The sequence below is a fragment of the Entelurus aequoreus genome, linkage group LG11 (assembly GCF_033978785.1).
Source record: "Entelurus aequoreus isolate RoL-2023_Sb linkage group LG11, RoL_Eaeq_v1.1, whole genome shotgun sequence".
Taxonomy (NCBI): domain Eukaryota; kingdom Metazoa; phylum Chordata; class Actinopteri; order Syngnathiformes; family Syngnathidae; genus Entelurus; species Entelurus aequoreus.
In genome coordinates, this window is record NC_084741.1 from 21,481,415 (window position 1) to 21,503,830 (window position 22,416).

At 38.5% G+C, this 22,416-nt stretch overlaps 1 protein-coding gene and 1 long non-coding RNA gene across 2 annotated transcripts in view; one reads left to right on the forward strand and one right to left on the reverse strand.

The window, feature by feature from the left end:
* Positions 1 to 501: 501 nt before the first annotated feature.
* The window catches only part of col28a1b (collagen, type XXVIII, alpha 1b), a 47,306-nt gene continuing 25,391 nt past the window's right edge, over positions 502 to 22,416 (reverse strand). Inside the window, exons 14-34 of the mRNA XM_062062682.1 lie at positions 14,118 to 14,186; positions 8,741 to 8,809; positions 8,587 to 8,655; positions 8,441 to 8,509; positions 4,117 to 4,185; positions 3,946 to 4,017; positions 3,791 to 3,859; positions 3,641 to 3,712; positions 3,438 to 3,506; positions 3,306 to 3,374; positions 3,165 to 3,233; positions 3,029 to 3,097; positions 2,902 to 2,970; positions 2,745 to 2,813; positions 2,599 to 2,667; positions 2,398 to 2,478; positions 2,204 to 2,239; positions 2,070 to 2,106; positions 1,439 to 1,993; positions 764 to 1,051; positions 502 to 671 (exon numbers count right to left, since the gene is read on the reverse strand). Of these exons, the coding sequence (XP_061918666.1) occupies positions 502 to 671; positions 764 to 1,051; positions 1,439 to 1,993; positions 2,070 to 2,106; positions 2,204 to 2,239; positions 2,398 to 2,478; positions 2,599 to 2,667; positions 2,745 to 2,813; positions 2,902 to 2,970; positions 3,029 to 3,097; positions 3,165 to 3,233; positions 3,306 to 3,374; positions 3,438 to 3,506; positions 3,641 to 3,712; positions 3,791 to 3,859; positions 3,946 to 4,017; positions 4,117 to 4,185; positions 8,441 to 8,509; positions 8,587 to 8,655; positions 8,741 to 8,809; positions 14,118 to 14,186 (2,208 nt within the window). The remainder of the gene's footprint in view (positions 672 to 763; positions 1,052 to 1,438; positions 1,994 to 2,069; positions 2,107 to 2,203; positions 2,240 to 2,397; positions 2,479 to 2,598; positions 2,668 to 2,744; positions 2,814 to 2,901; positions 2,971 to 3,028; positions 3,098 to 3,164; positions 3,234 to 3,305; positions 3,375 to 3,437; positions 3,507 to 3,640; positions 3,713 to 3,790; positions 3,860 to 3,945; positions 4,018 to 4,116; positions 4,186 to 8,440; positions 8,510 to 8,586; positions 8,656 to 8,740; positions 8,810 to 14,117; positions 14,187 to 22,416) is intronic.
* LOC133659868 (uncharacterized) overlaps positions 7,984 to 22,416 on the forward strand; it is a 34,743-nt gene continuing 20,310 nt past the window's right edge. The window contains exon 1 of the long non-coding RNA XR_009827733.1: positions 7,984 to 8,537. This is a non-coding gene — a long non-coding RNA (uncharacterized LOC133659868). The remainder of the gene's footprint in view (positions 8,538 to 22,416) is intronic.

The window sequence follows — 22,416 nt, forward strand, 5'->3', positions numbered from 1 at the left end:
TTGTACATTTTTGTAGCATTAATGAATAATATTCAAGTTTGAAAATATGCAATTGCATGCAGCATACAAGTTTGTTTTCTGTCAATATGGAAAAAATGAATATATTTGGTAAGAAATGATAATGTACTTGAGTTTGACACCTGTGACATAGATAATAACAAGGAGTAAGTAATTGATATGCAGCCAAAAATAAGTTATTTTCATATAAATACTCTTTAAAAAAAAAAAAAAAAATTTTAAATAAGTGAGCTCAATGCAACAGCAATAGTTCAAAAATAGCTTTATTCTTCAATGACATTACACTTTATTGAAATTAAGATTTAAAAAAATATCAACATGATCGGCTTTACTGAACAGTTAATGGTTATCAATGAAATGATCGGGTACGTGAGTAGATGACAAAAATATGTTTTTAAAGTTGGAATAAATTGTTAAACATTGTGTTCACATTAGAGTCAGACTTGGTAAAACTGTTAAAGGACAGTACCATGATAGTTCCTGTTAGACGTGCACGCAGGCTTCCTTACAGCTCTTTTTGCTGTCAAATTGGTTGGTGTTACCTTGACAGCCTCCAAACCAGAACTGAGCGCAGGAGTTGGCCGTGGCGTCATAGTACCACCTCACCACGTAGTCCCGGCACGGCCCCGGGTCTAGAGGCTGACTGCAGCGCTCTGCCATGGAGGTAAGATGTTGTTTTGTTTTTTGTACTCTTTTTAAAACATTTCAACATGTCATCATCGAGCTTCTTTTTGGACAAACTCACGTGGGGATGCAGAAGTCATGGGTGGACGGGACCCCCGTGGGGTCTTCATGGTGGGTGCCACCGGCCCGTTGACTCCAGCCGTGACGGGGTGCTTCGGATCAACGTTCGTTCCTGGTCTAAAAGGTTCCCTGTCAAAGAAAGGCAGTCTTTGGGGTTCCAACGAGGTTCTGTCGTTTGTTTTTGGTCTCTGCGGCGCAGTGGGTTCTCTTTCGGGATGAGATGGAACCGGCTGCAGGGAGACTCCTTGACCGTCCTCACAGATGCGGCTCAACAGATTCTTCTCGAGGGCTGGAACAATTAATCAGCGTCACTAATGATGCTAACTTGGCTGTACTTCAAAATAGCTGACACCCACCTGCTGCTAGCTGCTAACCTACAATTGAACTAAACATTCAAAGAAGCATTCAGTTGTTTATCCAACCTGGATAAAGATTAACCACATGAAAAAATTATGTTGTCAACATTATCACATGTAAGATAATGCCAACGTATAGCAGATAAGGTAATCTAGCACTTTAGCTCACTGTAAGCTAGTGACCGCTAACTAAAGTTGGGACTATGGGTGTTAGCAGATAATGGTTGTTTCTGAGATTTTCAGGATCTGTAGAGCTATTTTTTATCTACTTGCTATTCTAGTCCGTGTTTTTTTGCGTCATAAGATCTGGCCATTGTCACCTGGCAGTGTTTTGAAGTCGTTGATGAGGTACACGTGGTCTCCGTCTGGTTCCGAAGCCATGAGGTCCAGTTCCTTCTTGAACTCCACAAACAGCGGGTCGCTGGTGTTGACCACACCGATCACAAACATCTCGATGTTACTTGCCCGGGCTTCCCTCACTGCGCTCTCCAGACTGACCGAGTCCCTCTTGTCGGCCTGGCCGTCTGTGATGACGATGGCCACCTTCCTCACCCCGACCCTAGCCGCTCTGAAAAGATGGTTGGCCCGATGGATGGCGCTGCCCGTAAAAGTGCCCTCGCCCAAATAGGTCATGGAGCGCACCGCCGACTTGACCTCGTCCAGGGAGGCCTCCTGGTTGAGGCTGACCACCACCGTGTTGATGTGGCTGTAGAGCACCACGCCTACCCGTGTGGTGCCCCTGCCCACGGAAGCCCGGTCTACGACGGCACTCACAAAGTCTTTGATGACATGGAAGTTGTCCGGGCCCACACTCTCGGAGCTGTCAATCACAAAGACCAGCTCCAAGGGGCTTTGGCGGCACGTCACCCCGCAATCTGGGACATGAGATAGTCACCTGGACTTTAATCATGGGACAGAAGTAGAAACTATGTCTCAGTGTTACCGACTTACTGCATATTGATCTCACGATTTTGATTATTTCTTCCCTCTGTGAAAGGCAGCAAAGAAAGGTTCTCAGGACTGAGTTGCAAAGCCATGTATTCAAAAATCACGTTGATCTTTAACTTTGACATTATTTGACTTACCGTAATTCCAGGTTCACCTTTTTGTCCCACTCGTCCCTGTGATTCAAAACAGATAGACCATGAGAGGATGCATTCAGGTTGAGTCCTCAACCATCATTCGCACAGTACATCCTAGGTTTGTAGAGTCAAACCTGTCCATTCCCATATCCATCTATTTCTCCATTCATAACTTGTTTTAAAACAAAATCCAGTACCAAAGGTCCAGAGGCTCCAGGTTCTCCAGCAGACCCACTGTCTCCCTTTTTTCCTCTCTCACCACTGAAGCCTCGGTCCCCCTGCAAGAGCAGAGTAGCATCCATCTAATCAGGCTTAAACCACAGAGTCAAGCTGGCATAGGTATTCTTAAGTATTTCTCAAGGACTTTGGTTAAGGGAATATCAGCAAGATCGTGGTACCTTGTCCCCTTGCAGTCCTAGTCCAGAAGGACCTCTCGGGCCAGGAATCCCCTGGAATCCAGGCTCTCCCTGGAAAGAAAGTCAAAACATTCTGGAGTCTGCACTCTTGCAAAGTGGATCCTGCAGTTTTCATGTGGAAGCTTTACCTTTTGTCCTTGGATACCCTCACCTGGGGGGCCCTGTGGACCGGGAGGGCCTATTGCGCCAATGGAACCCTGCACGAAAAAGTCAAAAGCCTGTCTCTCAAGAGAAATTCAAATCTTTAAGGCTTCAATGCATGATAATCACAATTTAAAAGACTACCTTTGGCCCAAGATGTCCAGTTCCCGGTGGCCCTCCAGGTCCAGGAGTTCCAGGTAGGCCTCTGTCTCCCTGGATGAAATGAAGCGAGTTATCATCCACTCATCATTCTTTGCTACCTCATCCTTACCTTTGGTCCTGGTAGGCCTACTCCATCTGGTCCAGGCTCGCCCGTCAAGCCAGGAGGTCCTGGAAGACCCTAAGGCAAAAGGATGATAACAAGGACCAGCAAAGGCTGGACACTGATAAAGTACATTGGTACTCACTGGAAAGCCTGGACTGCCTTCTCCTTTACCTCCAGACAACCCTGCAGGTCCTGGAAACCCTCTGTCACCCTTTAAAAACAGACCACACTGTCAGAACTTTGTCATCATAGATTATTGAAAGTAATAAGAACTTGAATGCACCTTGGGTCCAGTTATACCCCGGCCTGGCTCACCCACAGCTCCAGCGGAACCTTGCGGACCGGGATCTCCCTAGAGGGACAGCAAGAATGGACGATGCGATGAAACAAACGGGGTTGCACCGCATGTTCTTACCTTGGCACCAGGAATACCCCTCCCTAGTTGTCCTGGTGCACCGGGTGGCCCGATAAATCCAGGATCCCCCTTAACACAAAACACTAATTGGGCTGCATTCCAGAAAAGTATGAAGTGAAAGTTTCTATTCACAACCTCAAAGCAGATCGATGTACCACAACTTCACCAAGTTGCACAACAATGATGGCCTCGTAAACCCTTACCTTTGGTCCCACTGGTCCCGCAGGACCAACAGCACCTGGCTGACCCCTGGTCCCTCTGTCCCCTCTGTCCCCCTGACAAAACATCATGCTAAGTTTTCTCATGCTATTACAATCATAATGATGATTAAAAAACTGTGTGCAAATCTTCACCTTTCCTCCAGGGGCGCCTGTACCAGGACTACCGTCTGGTCCCCTGGACCCCGGGAACCCGATGTCACCCTGACATTCAAAAAAGGAGGGAACCAAAGTAACTTCAAAATATTCGTTAAATACCTTTAATACTGTAACACAGTGAACTTTGATACCTTTTGCCCTGCGACCCCATCCTCTCCTGGCTGACCAGGGATGCCGGGTGGACCCTGGGCTCCCACATCCCCCTAAGAGCATCATAATGTTGTATCAAAGGTTTTGTCTAAAAGTTACCCTTTGGGATGTAATTGTTGTGTGAGTTTGTAGTACAAAGTTACCACACTTACTTTTGGTCCTTGCACTCCCTCGCCTCTCCCACCAGGTGGTCCTGGAACTCCTGAGAATCCCTGATTTCCCTAATTGTCACACAAACACAAACTCTGTTTTGTTTGTATTGCCGCCAGTGTTATAGAACACATTAGCGTTGTGGATATTACAACAACTCACGATTCAATTAGTCTCGATTCAAGACTATTCTCGATTTAAATTGATTCTTTTCAATCAGATTAATCACACTTCTGAGTTTGCTAGTGGCGTTTTTGCTAGCGGCTGCCTCTAACACATGTTCTGCTTTTACAAACCCCGTTTCCACATGAGTTGGGAAATTGTGTTAGATGTAAATATAAACGGAATACAATGATTTGCAAATCATTTTCAACCCATATTCAGTTGAGTATGCTACAAAGACAACATATTTGATGTTCAAACTGATAAACATTTATTTTTTTGCAAATAATCAACTTTAGAATTTGATGCCAGCAACACGTGACAAAGAAGTTGGGAAAGGTGGCAATAAATACTGATAAAGTTGAGGAATGCTCATCAAACACTTATTTGGAACATCCCACAGGTGTGCAGGCTAATTGGGAACAGGTGGGTCCCATGATTGGGTATAAAAACAGTTTCCCAAAAAATGCTCAGTCATTCACAAACAAGGATGGGGCGAGGTACACCCCTTTGTCCACAACTGCGTGAGCAAATAGTCAAACAGTTTAAGAATAACGTTTCTCAAAGTGCAATTGCAAGAAATTTAGGGATTTCCACATCTACGGTCCATAATATCATCAAAAGTTTCAGAGAATCTGGAAAAATTACTCCACGTAAGCGGCATGGCCGGAAACCAACATTGAATGACCGTGACCTTCGATCCCTCAGACGGCACTGTATCAAAAACCGACATCAATCTCCAAAGGATATCACCACATAGGCTCAGGAACACTTCAGAAAACCACTGTCACTAAATACAGTTTGTCACTACATCTGTAAGTGCAAGTTAAAGCTCTACTATGCAAAGCGAAAGCCATTTATCAACAACATCCAGAAACGCTGCCGGCTTCTCTGGGCCCGAGATCATCTAAGATGGACTGATGCAAAGTGGAAAAGTGTTCTGTGGTCTGACGAGTCCACATTTTAAATTGTTTTTGGAAATATTCAACATCGTGTCAACCGGACCAAAGGGGAAGCGAACCATCCCGACTGTTATCGACGCAAAGTTGAAAAGCCAGCATCTGTGATGGTATGGGGGTGTATTAGTGCCCAAGACATGGGTAACTTACACATCTGTGAAGGCACCATTAATGCTGAAAGGTACATACAGGTTTTGGAACAACATATGCTGCCATCTAAGCGCCATCTTTTTCATGGACGCCCCTGCTTATTTCAGCAAGACAATGCCAAGCCACATTCAGCACGTGTTACAACAGCGTGGCTTCGTCAAAAAAGAGTGCGGGTACTTTCCTGGCCCGTCTGCAGTCCAGACCTGTCTCCCATCGAAAATGTGTGGCGCATTATGAAGCGTAAAATACGACAGCGGAGACCCCGGACTGTTGAACGACTGAAGCTCTACATAAAACAAGAATGGGAAAGAGTTCCACTTTCAAAGCTTCAACAATTAGTTTCAATCAATCAATCAATGTTTATTTATATAGCCCTAAATAAAGTTTCCTCAGTTCCCAATCGTTTATTGAGTGTTGTTAAAGGAAAAGGTGATGTAACACAGTGGTGAACATGCCCTTTCCCAACTACTTTGGCACGTGTTGCAGCCATGAAATTCTAAGTTAATTATTATTTGCAAAAAATAAATAAAAATTATGAGTTTGAACATCAAATATCTTGTCTTTGTAGTGCATTCAATTGAATATGGGTTGAAAAGGATTTGCAAATCATTGTATTCCGTTTATATTTACATCTAACACAATTTCCCAACTCATATGGAAACAGGGTTTGTAGATGGTATTTTAATCTTGTGCTTTGATGAGGGTATTATCCGCTGGAGTAGATGCAAATTACCTTGGTTTTATCTAAAGTGTATTTTCTGTCATGACTTGTGGCTCAGGTAATGTCTAGTCTACGTTTTTGGGTGTATTTTCTGTTTTCTGGCTTTATTTCCCGTTTAGCGCTCCTATTTTGGTTTCCACTTCCTGTGTGTGTCTTCCTGCACCGTTTCCCTCTGATGATTGATCAGAAGACTCACCTATTTCTGATCGCTAACCAGAGAGCTTTATAAGCCAGCTTCACTCCTTAGTGGGAGCTAGATCATTCTGTTACGTCTCGGCATTGTGGATACTCGAGCGGAAGTGCAGGTAAGAATGTCTTTGATTCTTAAATTGATTCCTTAAGTGTTGCATTGATGCTAAATATTGGCGTTCCATTTGCTCACTGCATGCTAGCCTGCCCAGTGTGCTTCTTGTGCGCTCCTGTGCTGCACGATTCCTTTTTTGTCTTTTAGAATCAGACATTCTTACCTGCACGTCGTCTCAAGTCTTTGCAACTCTACAATGCCGAGGTGTAACAGAATAATCCAGAGCCCACCAAGAAGCGAGGCTGGCTTATAAAGCTCTCTAATTAGTGCTCAGCAGCAGGTGAGTCTCCTGATCACTAATCAGAGGCAAGGGAGGGAAACGGCGCTCAGCGGTAGTGGTCGAGTCACTGCAGGTCGCCACACTTAGGAAGTGAAAACCAAAAAAGGAGTGCTAAACAGGAAATAAAGCGAAAACACAGGAATGGTAAATGGGTTATACTTGTATAGCGCTTTTCTACCTTCAAGGTACTCATCTCAGCACGCTATGCCAAAAGACTGCACGCCTCCTTCTTTTATTTTGGACCCTCCCTGACCACATGGCCACCGCTGTTTCCAAAGGACAAAGGTCGCAAAAAGTTCACAGAAAAGGTCTTAAACAATTCCCTGAAAAGGTCCGTTCAAAAAGACGTTCGTAAACCAGTTCAAAAAGGAGGTTCAAAAAGAGGTCGTCTGGATATTGGGCAGATCCTGTCTTCTCTACGCTTTGAAGTATCTTTCTGTTGATTACCATACATGAAAGAACACAGGAACACCTTCATCTTGCTTTCCCCTCCCTACACAGTGGAGTTTTACGAGCCTTACTCTTGGTAGGTTTCAAAGACAGCTTTAGTCTTCACACCAGACCCTCAATGTAACACAAAGTTTTTGTGATCATTTAGAAACAATTATTCTAACACTAACCACGACCCATCAGGAGCAGGGGTGAAGTGTCTTGCTCAGGGACACAACGGACGTGACGAGGTTGGTAGAAGGTGGGGATTGAACCAGGAACCCTCAGGTTGCTGGCACGGCCTAACCTGTGGCCACAGGTGGTGACATTTTTCCCTGTCGTTTGCACCGACCTGATCACAAACTGTATAACGATCCAACGCCTTTTGGATAACCGTCCGCAATTAAGAGAAAGTAGTATGTGTGGTCAAAATAAATTGCTTGACTTATCTGCGTTTATACATGATATATAAATAACAAAATTTTGATTAATCACGTGTCTTACCATGTTAAATTTGACAGCCCTAAAAATGTAGTATATAAATTTAAAAAATATGTTTTGTTTTTTTACAAAACACTAAAAAGTGTGAAAATTGGGCTAAAACATTTATTTTTAAAAATTGATTCCGATTTTGAATCGGTTCAGAATCGTGATAAATAAAAATTGCAATTTGTCCGTGTGGAAGAGTTGCTCTTCCGGGTTCTTCAGACCACCAATCACGGACATGACAGCTTCGTTCATAGTTCTGAACAATGATTTATTTTTCAATATGCGTCTCTTTTTGTGTTTTTCAGCCATCGTCTCTGAGTCAGTCTCGCTCGCTCTCTAACTTCCTTCGCCTCTCCGGCTTTTAACAGAGCGACAGGTGATTAGATAATCAGACCCAGGTGGGCCATCTACGCACCTGTCGCTAATCTCGAAACCGGTCGGGGCACACCCCGCTTCGCTGCAGGTCTGCAGGCCACGCCCCCCCACAGTCCGGCACCCCTAATATTAATGTGTTTATTTTAAAAGGTGAAATAAGTCAAAGGTGATATTTGATATGTGTTTTGATTTGACATATCACTACTTCACTTTTCAATGGAAACTGAAACGTATCTCATCGTGCTCACATCATGAAGGCGTCCGCGTGAGCGTTTTGATTGACAGGGACACCCTTTTCCAATCTGCATATTTGTGCCCGCAAGCATGCGGTGATTATGCGTCTATGATGAGGCATTTCCATGCAATCAAAAAGCTAAACAGCTGAACGTCCATCACGATTAGCAGCTTCGTTTGCGCTTCATCAGGCAGTTAATGAGAGTCTGCTTCTTCCCTATACCTTAGGTCCTGGTAATCCCACACCTGGACCGCCTCTGGGGCCTGTGGGACCTGCTGGGCCGTGGACACCCTATAGGAAAAGACACCAAAAAGTGCAGGTAAGAGATTTTGATATTTAATGTTGAGATTTTTCTTTGTTTACGTCACCTTTTCCCCTTGGTGTCCAACACCTGGAGAACCAACTGGACCATGTTGGCCAGGTGGACCTAGGCCGCCCTGAAATAAATATATTGTCAAACAGACAGTATTCTGGTCTGCCAGGAAAGCTTAGGAAACCTAAACAATAAATATGTGACAGTACCTTGTCACCTTTGAACCCGATACCAGGCAGCCCACGATTCCCCCGTGGTCCTTCAAATCCTCGGTCACCCTAACATGTAAAGAAAAAGGAAATATAAAATACATATTAACTACTGCTAGTAGTATTATACACACCCCAGAACCAGTGAAGTTGGCACGTTGTGTAAATCGTAACTAAAAACAGAATACAATGATTTTCAAATCCTTTTCAACTTATATTCAATTGAATAGACTACAAAGACAAGATATTTAATGATCATGTTTATTTAATGTTAATGTTATATTCAATTGAATAGACTGCAAAGACAAGATACTTATCGTTCAAACTGGTAAACGTTGTTATTTTTTGCAAATATTAGCTCATTTGGAATTATTTAATTTTTAATTATTTAATGTTCATGTTTATTATTATTATATTATTTATTTTGAATTATTTAATTTTGAATTATTTAATGTTCATGTTTATTTAATGTTAATGTTATATTCAATTGAATAGACTGCAAAGACAAGATACTTAACGTTCAAACTGGTAAACGTTGTTATTTTTTGCAAATATTAGCTCATTTGGAATTATTTAATTTGGAATTATTTAATGTTCATGTTTATTATTATTATATTATTTATTTGGAATTATTTAATTTGGAATTATTTCATATTCATGTTTATTTAATGTTAATGTTATATTCAATTGAATAGACTGCAAAGACAAGATACTTAACGTTCAAACTGGTAAACGTTGTTATTTTTTGCAAATATTAGCTCATTTGGAATTATTTAATTTGGAATTATTTAATGTTCATGTTTATTATTATTATATTATTTATTTGGAATTATTTAATTTGGAATTATTTCATATTCATGTTTATTTAATGTTAATGTTATATTCAATTGAATAGACTGCAAAGACAAGATACTTAATGTTCAAACTGGTAAACTTTGTTATTTTTTGCAAATATTAGCTCATTTGGAATTATTTAATTTGGAATTACATAATGTTTATGTTTATTATTATTATATTATTTATTTGGAATTATTTGATTTGGAATTATTTAATGTTCATGTTTATTTGATGTTAATGTTATATTCAATTGAATAGACTGCAAAGACAAGATACTTAACGTTCAAACTGGTAAACTTTGTTATTTTTTGCAAATATTAGCTCATTTGGAATTATTTAATTTTGAATTATTTAATGTTCATGTTTATTATTATTATATTATTTATTTGGAATGATTTAATTTGGAATTATTTCATGTTCATGTTTATTTAATGTTCATGTTATATTCAATTGAATTGACTGCAAAGAGAAGATACTTAACGTTCAAACTGGTAAACTTTGTTATTTTTTGCAAATATTAGCTCATTTGGAATTTGATGCCTGCAACATGTTTAAAAAAAGCTGGCACAAGTGGCAAAAAAGACTGAGAAAGTTGAGGAATGCTCATCAAACACTTATTTGGAACATCCCACGGGTGAACAGGCTAATTGGGAACAGGTGGGTGCCGTGATTGGGTATAAAAGCAGCTTCCATGGAATGGTCAGTCATTCACAACAAGGATGGGGCGAGGGTCACCACTTTGTCAACAAATGCGTGAGCGAATTGTCGAACAGTTTATGAACAACATTTCTCAACCAGCTATTGCAAGGAATTTAGGGATTTCACCATCTACGGTCCGTAATATCATCAAAAGGTTGAGAATCTGGAGAAATCACTCCACGTAACATTGAATGCCCGTTACCTTCGATCCCTGCATCAAAAACCGACATCAGTGTCTAAAGGATATCACCACATGGGCTCAGGAACACTTCAGAAAACCACTGTCAGTAACTACAGTTGGTCGCTACATCTGTAAGTGCAAGTTAAAACTCTACTATGCAAAGCGAAAGACATTTATCAACAACACCCAGAAACGGCGCCGGCTTCGCTGGGCCCGAGCTTATTTAAGATGGACTGATGCAAAGTGTAAGAGTGTTCTGTGGTCTGACGAGTCCACATTTCAGAGTGTTTTTGGAAACTGTGAATGTCGTGTTAGTGTGCAATAGTAATCTTGTTTTTGACGGCGCAAATGATCAAAATAACTACAGTAATGAATACAATCGCGCCTCGACGGTCCTACAGAGTTCATTGCAGGATTCAGTTGGAGCCACCATAAAAGCTTTATAAAGTATCCAGGCAATATTTTACATTGAAATGTTGTCCCCAGGTGGACAGATGTCTACAAAGCTAAATATATCGTGTGGTATACCCCAGGGATGAATACTAGGACCAAAAATGTTAAATCTCTATATAAATGACATTTGTAAAGTTAGACTTCAAGTTAGTATTATTATTTGCAGACGACACAACTGCGTTTTGTTCAGGAGAAAACACAAATATGCCAATAAAAATAATAACAGAAGAAATTAACAAATGCAAAAGATGGCTTGACAAAAACAGACTATCCTTAAACCTCAGTAAAACTAAATTAATGCTATTCGGTAACAGTAGAAGAGAAATTAAAAAAACATATAGAAAGGGTAAAATACATTATATTTAGAGGGTGTAATAATAAATGATTAAATGAACCTCATATAAAAAATATAAAACGTAAGGTGGCAAGAAATATTTCAATAATGAATAAAGCAAAATATGTTGTGGACCAAAAATCACTTCATATTCTCTACTGCTCGCTAGTGTTACCATATCTGAATCATTGTGTAGAAATATGGAGAAACAACTACAAAAGTACTTTTCATTCACTAACGGTGTTACAAAAAAGATCAATTAGAATAATACATAATGTTGGATATCGAGAACATACAAACCTTTTATTTATTGAATCAAAAATACTGAAATTCACCGATTTGGTGCATTTGCAAACAGCTAAAATGATGTACAAAGCAAACTCTAACTATAAGAATGTACAACATTTCTTCTCAACTAAATAAGAGAAATATAACCTTAGAGGAAAATGTAATTTAAAACATTTGTATGCACGTACAACACTTAAAACTTTTAATACATCTGTATGTGGAAATAAATTATGTAATGTTAAGTAAAAAAATCAAACTGTACTAATATAATCCAATTCAAGAAACTGTTCAAACTAAAAGTACAAGGAAAAATAATCATGATAAACATCTTCAACATTAATAAAAAATTAGATATCTCTTCATCTCATAAATAAACATTGATTGATTGATTGATTGATTGATTGATAGATAATGTGAACCATAAATGACTTAACTATTTGATAATGAAGTACTTACTCATTTGTCTATGTATTTATTTCCTCATCCATCCATTCATTTCCTACCGCTTGTCCCTGGGAGCCTATCTCAGCTGCATTTGGGCGGAAGGCGGGGTACACCCTGGACAAGTCGCCACCTCATCGCAGGGCCAACACAGATAGACAGACAACATTCACACTCACATTCACACACTAGGTCCAATTTAGTGTTGCCAATCAACCTATCCCCAGGTGCATGTCTTTGGAGGTGGGAGGAAGCCGGAGTACCCGGAGGGAACCCACGCAGTCACGGGGAGAACATGCAAACTCCACATGTATTTATTTATTCACAGTTGAGTGCAAATACATGTGTTACAAACTGCCATGATACAAAAAGGGGTAGGAATAAATAAGCTCTCCTTCCTCCTACTCCTTTTCAGACATGCTGTAATGAGAATCTGGATGTATGTGATATATTGCATTTTTGTAATTGTATGCATGTTGGAAATAAACTAACACCATAACCATAACAGGGGACAACATTTCAATGTAAAATATTGCCTGGACACTTTATAAAGTTTTCATGGTGGCTCCAACTGAATCCTGCAAGGAACTCTGTTGGACCGTCGAGGCGCGATTGTATTCATTACTGTAGTTATTTTGATCATTTGTGCTGTCAGAAACAAGATTATTATTGAGCACTAATACACCCCCATACCATCACAGATGCTGGCTTTTGTACTTTGCGCCTATAACAATCTGGATGGTTATTTTCCTTTTTGTTCCGGAGGTCACGACGTCCACAGTTTCCAAAAACAATTTGAAATGTGGACTCGTCAGACCACAGAACACTTTTCCACTTTGTATCAGTCCATCTTAGATGAGCTCGGGCCCAGCGAAGCCGGCGGCGTTTTTGGGTGTTGTTGATAAATGGCTTTGGCTTTGCATAGTAGAGTTTTAACTTGCACTTACAGATGTAGCGACCAACTGTAGCTACTGACAGTGGTTTTCTGAAGTGTTCCTGAGCGCATGTGGTGATATCCTTTACACACTAATGTTGCTTTTTGATGCAGTACCGCCTGAGGGATTCAAGGTCACGGGCATTCAATGTTACGTGGAGTGATTTCTCCAGATTCTCTGAACCTTTTGATGATATTACGGACCGTAGATGGTGAAATCCCTAAATTCCTTGCAATAGCTGGTTGAGAAATGTTGTTCTTAAACTGTTCGACAATTTACTCACACATTTTTTCACAAAGTGGTGACCCTCGCCCCATCCTTGTTTGTGAATGACTGAGCATTCCATGGAAGCTGCTTTTATACCCAATTATGGCACCCACCTGTTCCCAATTAGCCTGTTCACCTGTGGGATGTTCCAAATAAGTGTTTGATGAGCATTCCTCAACTTTCTCAGTCTTTTTTGCCACTTGTGCCAGCTTTTTTGAAACATGTTGCAGGCACCAAATTCCAAATGAGCTAATATTTGCAAAAAAATAGCAAAGTTTACCAGTTTGAACGTTAAGTATCTTGTCTTTGCAGTCTATTCAATTGAATATAACATTAACATTAAATAAACATGAACATTAAATAATTCAAAATTAAATAATTTCAAAATAAATAATTCCAAATTAAATAATTCCAAATAAATAATACAATAATAATAAACATGAACATTAAATAATTCCAAATTAAATAACTCCAAATTAAATAATTCCAAATGAGTTAATATTTGCAAAAAATAACAGTTTACCAGTTTGAACGTTAAGTATCTTGTCTTTGTAGTCTATTCAATTGAATATAACATTAACATTAAATAAACATGATCATTAAATAATTCCATATTAAATAATTCCAAAATAACTAATTCCAAATTAAAATATTCCAAATAAATAATGTAATAATAATAAAAATGAACATTAAATAATTCCAAATTAAATAACTCCAAATTAAATAATTCCAAATGAGCTGATATTTGCAAAAAATAACAAAGTTTACCAGTTCGAACGTTAAGTATCTTGTCTTTGCAGTCTAATCAATTGAATATAGGTTGAAAAGGATTTGCAAATCATATATGTAAAGAACTCTGCTAGTAAATAAAGTACAGTGTTTTACATGTTTACAAATCACAACAAAAAAAAAAAGATGAATGTCTGCAAACTGACCACTCACCTTTGGTCCTGCGAGACCTTCTCCAGGCGCTCCCGGGTTGCCTCGTGGTCCAGGTTGCCCAAGAGACCCCTGAAACAAGCACACCGCATTAAATCGATCAATTAAGTACTCAAGCACAGACGTGTTCTTAAAAGTGTGGGCGAGGCGGCACAAAGTGGCGGCGTGTTAAAGTTACTTTGAAGAGACTGCATGTCATTAATCCTCTATTTCTGTGAATGCGCAACAGTGTGTCATATTTTCTTTTACTACTTGGCCAACAAAACACAGCAGATGCTTTTTCTATCGTTGACTGCTAAATGTGTTTACTGTACTGTAAGGGCCTGATCTACTAAACAGCGTGTGCAAACTATAAAATTGAGTTCACTAATAGTGGGTGTGTTTTTGCGTGTACTACACGACTTTCACCACGGAAACACTCATTGGACAAATTTCACCACATCTAGTGTGTGTGTGACAATCATTGGTACTTTAATCTTTAATCTTTAATTTAATTTACTTCATATTCATGTTATCATGCTTCTATAGTAGCTACCTGTGGCGTCTTCCTAAGTTTTAAGAAACTTTTTACGGGCATTTTAGAGGCAATCCTGCAGTCAAAAACCAAACCAGCATTTTAGCGTGCCGAAGTTGCACCCTAGAAGATGCTGGCACTAACTACAAGCGTGCGCTGGAATTTTCCAGATGCAAGAAAATGCATATGGCTAGAATTTTTTTTTTTCATATACAGTATATGAAACAACGAAAAACATAAAAAAACGCCATCAGCCACCAAAACATGCTTTAAACAGCCCCTTAAACTAGAACTCCCGAAGGGCAGCCATTTGGCTTTTCAAACTACTAAAAGGCGGCCAATTGGCTGTCCCCACAGAACCGTTTTTAGGTGAAAATGGTGACAATATATACCGTTTCAGGCTTTTTATCCCTACGCAAACTACGTTTTTGGTGGTCAGAAACCAAAGTTTTTGAGAACAGTGGGAAGACATTTTTTTTTATTTTCTATTTTAAGTTGCAATATTGTGAGAAAAGTTGTCATACAAGAATTTTTAGGAACATTCTGAGATTGTATTTATTTTATTTTACATGACAAAATGATGTAATTTTACAAAATTAAAGTCAAATATATTATGAAAAAAAGTATTTAAAAAAATATATTGTGAAAGTCTTTTTTTTTTTTTTCTTAGGAAAAACGCAATATTCTGAGAAAAAATGTACCTTACAAGAATTGTGAAAAAGATATGATTAAAGTCAAATATATGAAGAAAAAAATTCATGATTTTTTTAAGAAAATATGTTGCAATATTGCAAGAGGGTTTTTTTTACAGAACTTTTAGGAATTTTCTGAGAAAAAAAATATTTTCCAAGACTAAATTGTCATTTTATAAGATTAAAGTCAAATATATCATGAAACATTTATTTAAAAAAACTAATATTTTGAGTTTTTGAGTTTTTCTTATTTTGAGAATTTTAAGGAAAAAATTATGACATTTTACTGGATTAAACCCAAATAAATTTTGTTTTTTAGAAAAAAGCAAAATTGTGGAAAAAAAAAAGTTATCTTACAAGAATTGTGAAAAAGGTATGCCATTTCACATGATTAAAGTCAAATATATTGAGAAAAAAAATCTGATTTATTTTAGAAAATATGTTGCAATATTGTTAGTTTTTTTACCAGAATATTTAGGAATATTATGTGATTTTACAAGATTAAAGTCAAATATATTATGAAGAAAAGTCTTCTTTTTTTTTTATTAATACTTTGAGAAAAAATTTAATTTTACAAGAATTATGTCTGAATATTTTGAGAGATTTTTTTCTAAATTTACCAGAAAAAAATATGACATTTTACAGAATTAAAGTCCCCAAAAATTCTGATAGTCTTTTTTTGGGGGGAAAAAAGCAATATTGCGAGAAAAAAGTTATTTTTTTAATGAATATTTTAAGAAAGACGTTTAAATTTTTAATAGAAAAAGGTTTGCCATTTCGCATCATTAAATATCACATAAAATATACTGTGGGGGAAAAAAAATCCGAATTTCTTAAGAAAATAGATTGCAATCCTGTAAGAGAAAGTTTTTTTACAGAATTTTTAAAAATATTCTGAGAAAAAAATATTTTACAAGACAAAATTATGACATTTTACAAGATTAAAGCCATAATTATTGTGAAAGTCGTTTTTTTTTAATAGAATATAGTGAGCTATAATGTGAGAAAAAAGTTGTCATTGTACAAAAATTGTACTGTAGGAATATTTGAAGCTTCCCTCTATTTAAGCATACCCGTGCCTTCTTGGAAATGCTGAGAGTTCTCGTGTCAAGTCATCCAGCTGCTATGAAGTTATAAAATGATATTGCTGAATAGACGTTAAGGCTGTTATTTTGATTGTTGACAGTCCATATATGTTGACAAGCATAAGCAGGACAGAACTGCAGCGCGATCGCCTCCTTTCTCACAGCTATTTCTGCGCAACGGACAGTGTGTACGTCCTTTCTTTCCCGCAGAACAGTTCTAGTCTTGATAAATCACAAGGCGTGTGCTAAACAATTTTAATTGCGTTTTCTCCTTTCACTATTGTGGGCATTCTGATGATCATCATTTTTTTTTCGATTGTTGATAACCACAAAGAAATGTGCAAAATTTGGAGCTAACATGCTTTTACATATTGCATATGTAATTTTTTTATACATGATTTGCTATAAATTAATTTGGTTAATATAATTAAATATAATAAATTCATTACTATAATTATTATTATAATTATTATTTTTTTAGAAAATATATTTTTATTAAGGAATCAACCACTGGCGGCAGTTATAATATGGGTACGGATAATTCACATTTAGGGGACGGCGTGGCGAAGTTGGTAGAGTGGCCATGCCAGCAATCGGAGGGTTGCTGGTTACTGGGGTTCAATCCCCACCTTCTACCATCCTAGTCACGTCCGTTGTGTCCTTGGGCAAGACACTTCACCCTTGCTCCTGATGGCTGCTGGTTAGCGCCTTGCATGGCAGCTCCCGCCATCAGTGTGTGAATGTGTGTGTGAATGGGTGAATGTGGAAATACTGTCAAAGCGCTTTGAGTACCTTGAAGGTAGAAAAGCGCTATACAAGTATAACCCATTTATCATTTATTTATTTATCACATTTAAACCAGATTTTACTCTATAAACCTTTTTTCACCAAGTACCACCTCAGAAAAAACTTGGCTGCCCAAGTACCACCATAATGAATAAAATGCAGTAGCGTAGTAGGCCCAAGTATTCATTAAAAACAAGGCAGACGTATATTTAACATTTTTGGCCACTGTAACATCACACACAGTGTGAACAGTAACACTATGTTTGAATATAGGAAAGTAGAACATTTTACTTTAATTAAGTGATTTTTGGGGGGGCGTACCACTAAATGGAGCCTGCATACCACTAGTAGCAGAGCCGTGTATAAAGAGAGTATGGCCCACTCTATTTCAGGCCATTTCCTAAATAGTCGGTCACGTGACTACAGGGCGCCGCCGCCCAGTTTGCGTCCAGCTTTGAGCTGGCCACAGCTGCAGCTAAGTGTACACTACACTTCCTCATTCGACATCTCTTTTAATTGAATACTTTTTTTTCGCTGTTTAAACATGCATAGCCATACACAGTTGACATAATGTTTTTGTTTTTGTTTTATTTATTTTCATGATTACAAACATACAAGCAAATCAACAGTCCATTAATTAGGGATTGCACATGGCAAAAATCAAAAACAAGAATACGTAAATAATACATATTTAATATATAAATTATAAAAATTTGTATTTTTACATGAATATATAAATATATTTTATATATATCAGTGTTTCCCACACATTCATTTATTTGTGGCGGCCCGCCACGAAAGAATTACGTCCGCCACAAATAAAAAAAAAATTCTCCTGTCCAGCTTCTCAGGCAAATCATATAGTTGATGTAGATGCCCATAAAGGCTGTTCAGATTTACTTTACAAAAGAGAAGTGTAGGATACTTCTCTTGTTGCCTTATTTGTATTTGACCACTACTGTTTTCTGTTTATTTGTTACTGACTGTGGCAGGACACCTCTGCCTCTGTTTCACTTTATGTTGCTGGTAAATAATATGGTTGTAGTAGTAGGCTAAAGTTAAATTATTTAGTATGCACTAATTAAAGGGGCAGAGCTTTAAGAGACATTTTAGCTTTTATATTTTATAAGATATTCTTTTTGTAAGAACCACGATTAATAAATATATTTCAGTGAATAACTTATTGTTCAAATCTGTATATAAATATGTACACAAAGTGTTGTAATTATATTGTAAAATGGATGGATGGATGGATGGACGTTTAAATCAAAACTGTTATTATTGATTAGTAAGTATACATTTTTTGAACCTTTTTAGAGAAAATCATATCATTGTAGTAAATTATGCAAATTACTCGATGATGTCATGGTGACCACGGCCATAGCCACGCCCATAGCCACGCCCATAGCCACGCCCCCACCGCCACAGGTATCTTGGCAGTTTATGGGAAACACTGTATATATATATATATATGTATATAATTGTATTGTTTTTGTACTTGATTTTTGCCGTGTACAATCCATACTTAATTGACTGTTAATCAATAGCACAGTGATTACAAACAATTAACTGGAGGCAGCCACCACAGTTGACATACTTCACACAAAAGTCCCAGTTTCTCCGTGATTGTTGGTCCAAAGCTAATGAGGATTTTGGCAAAATAAGGGTACCATATTTTCCGGACTATAAGGCGCACTTAAAATCATTTTTTTTCCTCAAAACTCAACAGTGCGCCTTATAACCCGGTGCGCCAAATGTACGGAATCATTTTGGTTTTGGTTACCGACCTCGAAGCAATTTTATTTGGTACATGGTGTAATGATAAGTGTGACCAAGAGATAAGAGATACGTAGGCTGCACTATGATGGCAGTATGACTCAAGTAAACAACACCAACATTTTATATGTTCCATTGAAAATATAGAACATTACACACGGCGCTCAAAAATCTATCAAAATGTTTTAGTACGACTTTGGTAAGCTATGAAGCCGCACCGCTTGAAGAATTGTACTGTGCTTGAACATACGAGTATTATTATGGTGTGTGTATAAGGTAAGACATTATTTGGCGTTTTGTTTCGCAATATTATGCAAAAGTAGCTTTTGTTACCTTCTGGTACCTGCTGATCTGTATTAGGGATCTGCATAAATCCTGAAAAATTGCGCGCATCCGCCTAGGTAGTCTATAAGTTTCTTCTTTTTCTCTATCTTCTTGTTATGGGACATTCATCCTCCGCTGTTGCCATTTCTAGTATAAAGTAGTGTAAAGTTCTTACTTATATCTGTCAGTAAACTCGCCATGAAAGTGCTAAAACATACCGGTGTAGTGAGTTTATATTATTCACCCAAGGAACTTTAGTTATTAGAGAGTTCCGGTCGGACGGTTTTTCACGGGACACATTTCCGGTGTTGTTGTTTCCGGATGAGGAGATGCTGCTCCATTATTGATTGAAGTAAAGTCTGAATGTCATTAAAATAGTTAGCTCCCATAATTTGACACTTCTTCCACTCCCGTCCTTGCACGCTACACCGCTACAACAAAGAAGACGGGGAGAAGACGCTGCCGAAGGTGAGCCACGTCAATAAGACCGCCCACAAAACGGAGCATTCAGAGGCGACTGTCAGAAAGCGGCTTGAAGATGATCTGTAAAACATAATCCATGCAACATTTTGACCAAAGAACCACCATTACATGTTATGTAGACCACAAGGAAGTGTTTTACATTTAGAAAAACATAAATAAAAATAATAATATGACTCCTTTAATGCGCCCTATAATCCGGTGCGCATTATATATGAAAAAAATTCGTAAATAGACCATTCATCGGCAGTGCGCCTTATAATCCGGTTTGCCCTATGGTCCGGAAAATACGGTAATAACTTATTTTGGTTGTTTTGTGTATTTTTTATCTACAAACCCCGTTTCCATATGAGTTGGGAAATTGTGTTAGATGTAAATATAAACGGAATACAATGATTAGCAAATAATTTTCAACCCATATTCAATTGAACGCACTACAAAGACAACATATTTGATGTTTGATGTTGGGACGGCGTGGCGAAGTTGGTAGAGTGGCCGTGCCAGCAATCGGAGTGTTGCTTGTTACTGGGGTTCAATCCCCACCTTCTACCATCCTAGTCACGTCCGTTGTGTCCTTGGGCAAGACACTTCACCCTTGCTCCTGATGGCTGCTGGTTAGCGCCTTGCATGGCAGCTCCCGCCATCAGTGTGTGAATGTGTGTGTGTGAATGCGTGAATGTGGAAATACTGTCAAAGCGCTTTGAGTACCTTGAAGGTAGAAAAGCGCTATACAAGTATAACCCATTTATTATTTATTTATTAAACTCATAAACTTTATTTTTTTTTGCAAATAATAATTAACTTAGAATTTCATGGCTGCAACACGTGCCAAAGTAGTTGGGAAAGGGCATGTTCACCACTGTGTTACATGGCCTTTCCTTTTAACAACACTCAGTAAACGTTTGGGAACTGAGGAGACACATTTTTGAAGCTTCTCAGGTGGAATTCTTTCCCATTCTTGCTTGATGTACAGCTTAAGTTGTTCAACAGTCCGGGGTCTCCGTTGTGGTATTTTAGGCTTCATAATGCGCCACACATTTTCAATGGGAGACAGGTCTGGACTACAGGCAGGCCAGTCTAGTACCCGCACTCTTTTACTATGAAGCCACGTTGATGTAACACGTGGCTTGGCATTGTCTTGCTGAAATAAGCAGGGGCGTCCATGGTAACGTTGCTTGGATGGCAACATATGTTGCTCCAAAACCTGTATGTACCTTTCAGCATTAATGGCGCCTTCACAGATGTGTAAGTTACCCATGTCTTGGGCACTAATACACCCCCATACCATCACAGATGCTGGCTTTTCAACTTTGCGCCTATAACAATCCGGATGGTTCTTTTCCTCTTTGGTCCGGAAGACACGACGTCCACAGTTTCCAAAAACAATTTGAAATGTGGACTCGTCAGACCACAGAACACTTTTCCACTTTGTATCAGTCCATCTTAGATGAGCTCAGGCCCAGCGAAGCCGACGGCGTTTCCGGGTGTTGTTGATAAACGGTTTTCGCCTTGCATAGGAGAGTTTTAACTTGCACTTACAGATGTAGCGACCAACTGTAGTTACTGACAGTGGGATTCTGAAGTGTTCCTGAGCCCATGTGGTGATATCCTTTACACACTGATGTCACTTGTTGATGCTGTACAGCCGGAGGGATCGAAGGTCACGGGCTTAGCTGCTTACGTGCAGTGATTTCTCCAGATTCTCTGAACCCTTTGATGATATTACGGACCATAGATGGTGAAATCCCTAAATTCCTTGCAATAGCTGGTTGAGAAAGGTTTTTCTTAAACTGTTCAACAATTTGCTCACGCATTTGTTGACAAAGTGGTGACCCTCGCCCCATCCTTGTTTGTGAATGACTGAGCATTTCATGGAATCTACTTTTATACCCAATCATGGCACCCACCTGTTCCCAATTAGCCTGTTCACCTGTGGGATGTTCCAAATAAGTGTTTGATGAGCATTCCTCAACTTTATCAGTATTTATTGCCACCTTTCTCAACTTATTTGTCACGTGTTGCTGGCATCAAATTCTAAAGTTAATGATTATTTGCAAAAAAAAAAATGTTTATGAGTTTGAACATGTTGTCTTTGTAGCATATTCAACTGAATATGGGTTGAAAATGATTTGCAAATCATTGTATTCCGTTTATATTTACATCTAACACAATTTCCCAACTCATATGGAAACGGGGTTTGTACATTTATTGTGCCATCCGAAGCATCTTAGACAGCCTGCTGGCCACTAAACACTGCATGAATATTTACATTGTCGTGCATCAAATACTGCTGCAAAATTTGATTTTGACAAAATAAAAGCATGTTTAATTTTAAGGTTATAAGCTGGAGTATGTTTAAAACTTTATTCAGACGTATTATTATGGTTTATTTTGTCAGGAAAACTAACATCAGAATTACCGCAATGCATACTTCAAGGCACAGCCGCATAACGTCCTTGGTAGCAAACATGGCGCCTGTTGTTTAGTTGGCCATGCTCTCTTTAGACACGACTTTGACGAGTGGTGCACGTAGCACAGCACTAAAATATTGATTATAATTTATTTTGGCTTGTGTTTTCATCGGGAACATTCAATAAGGTAGTATCTCATCGCCATTATCAGCGAGATCCTTATTTTGAATACCA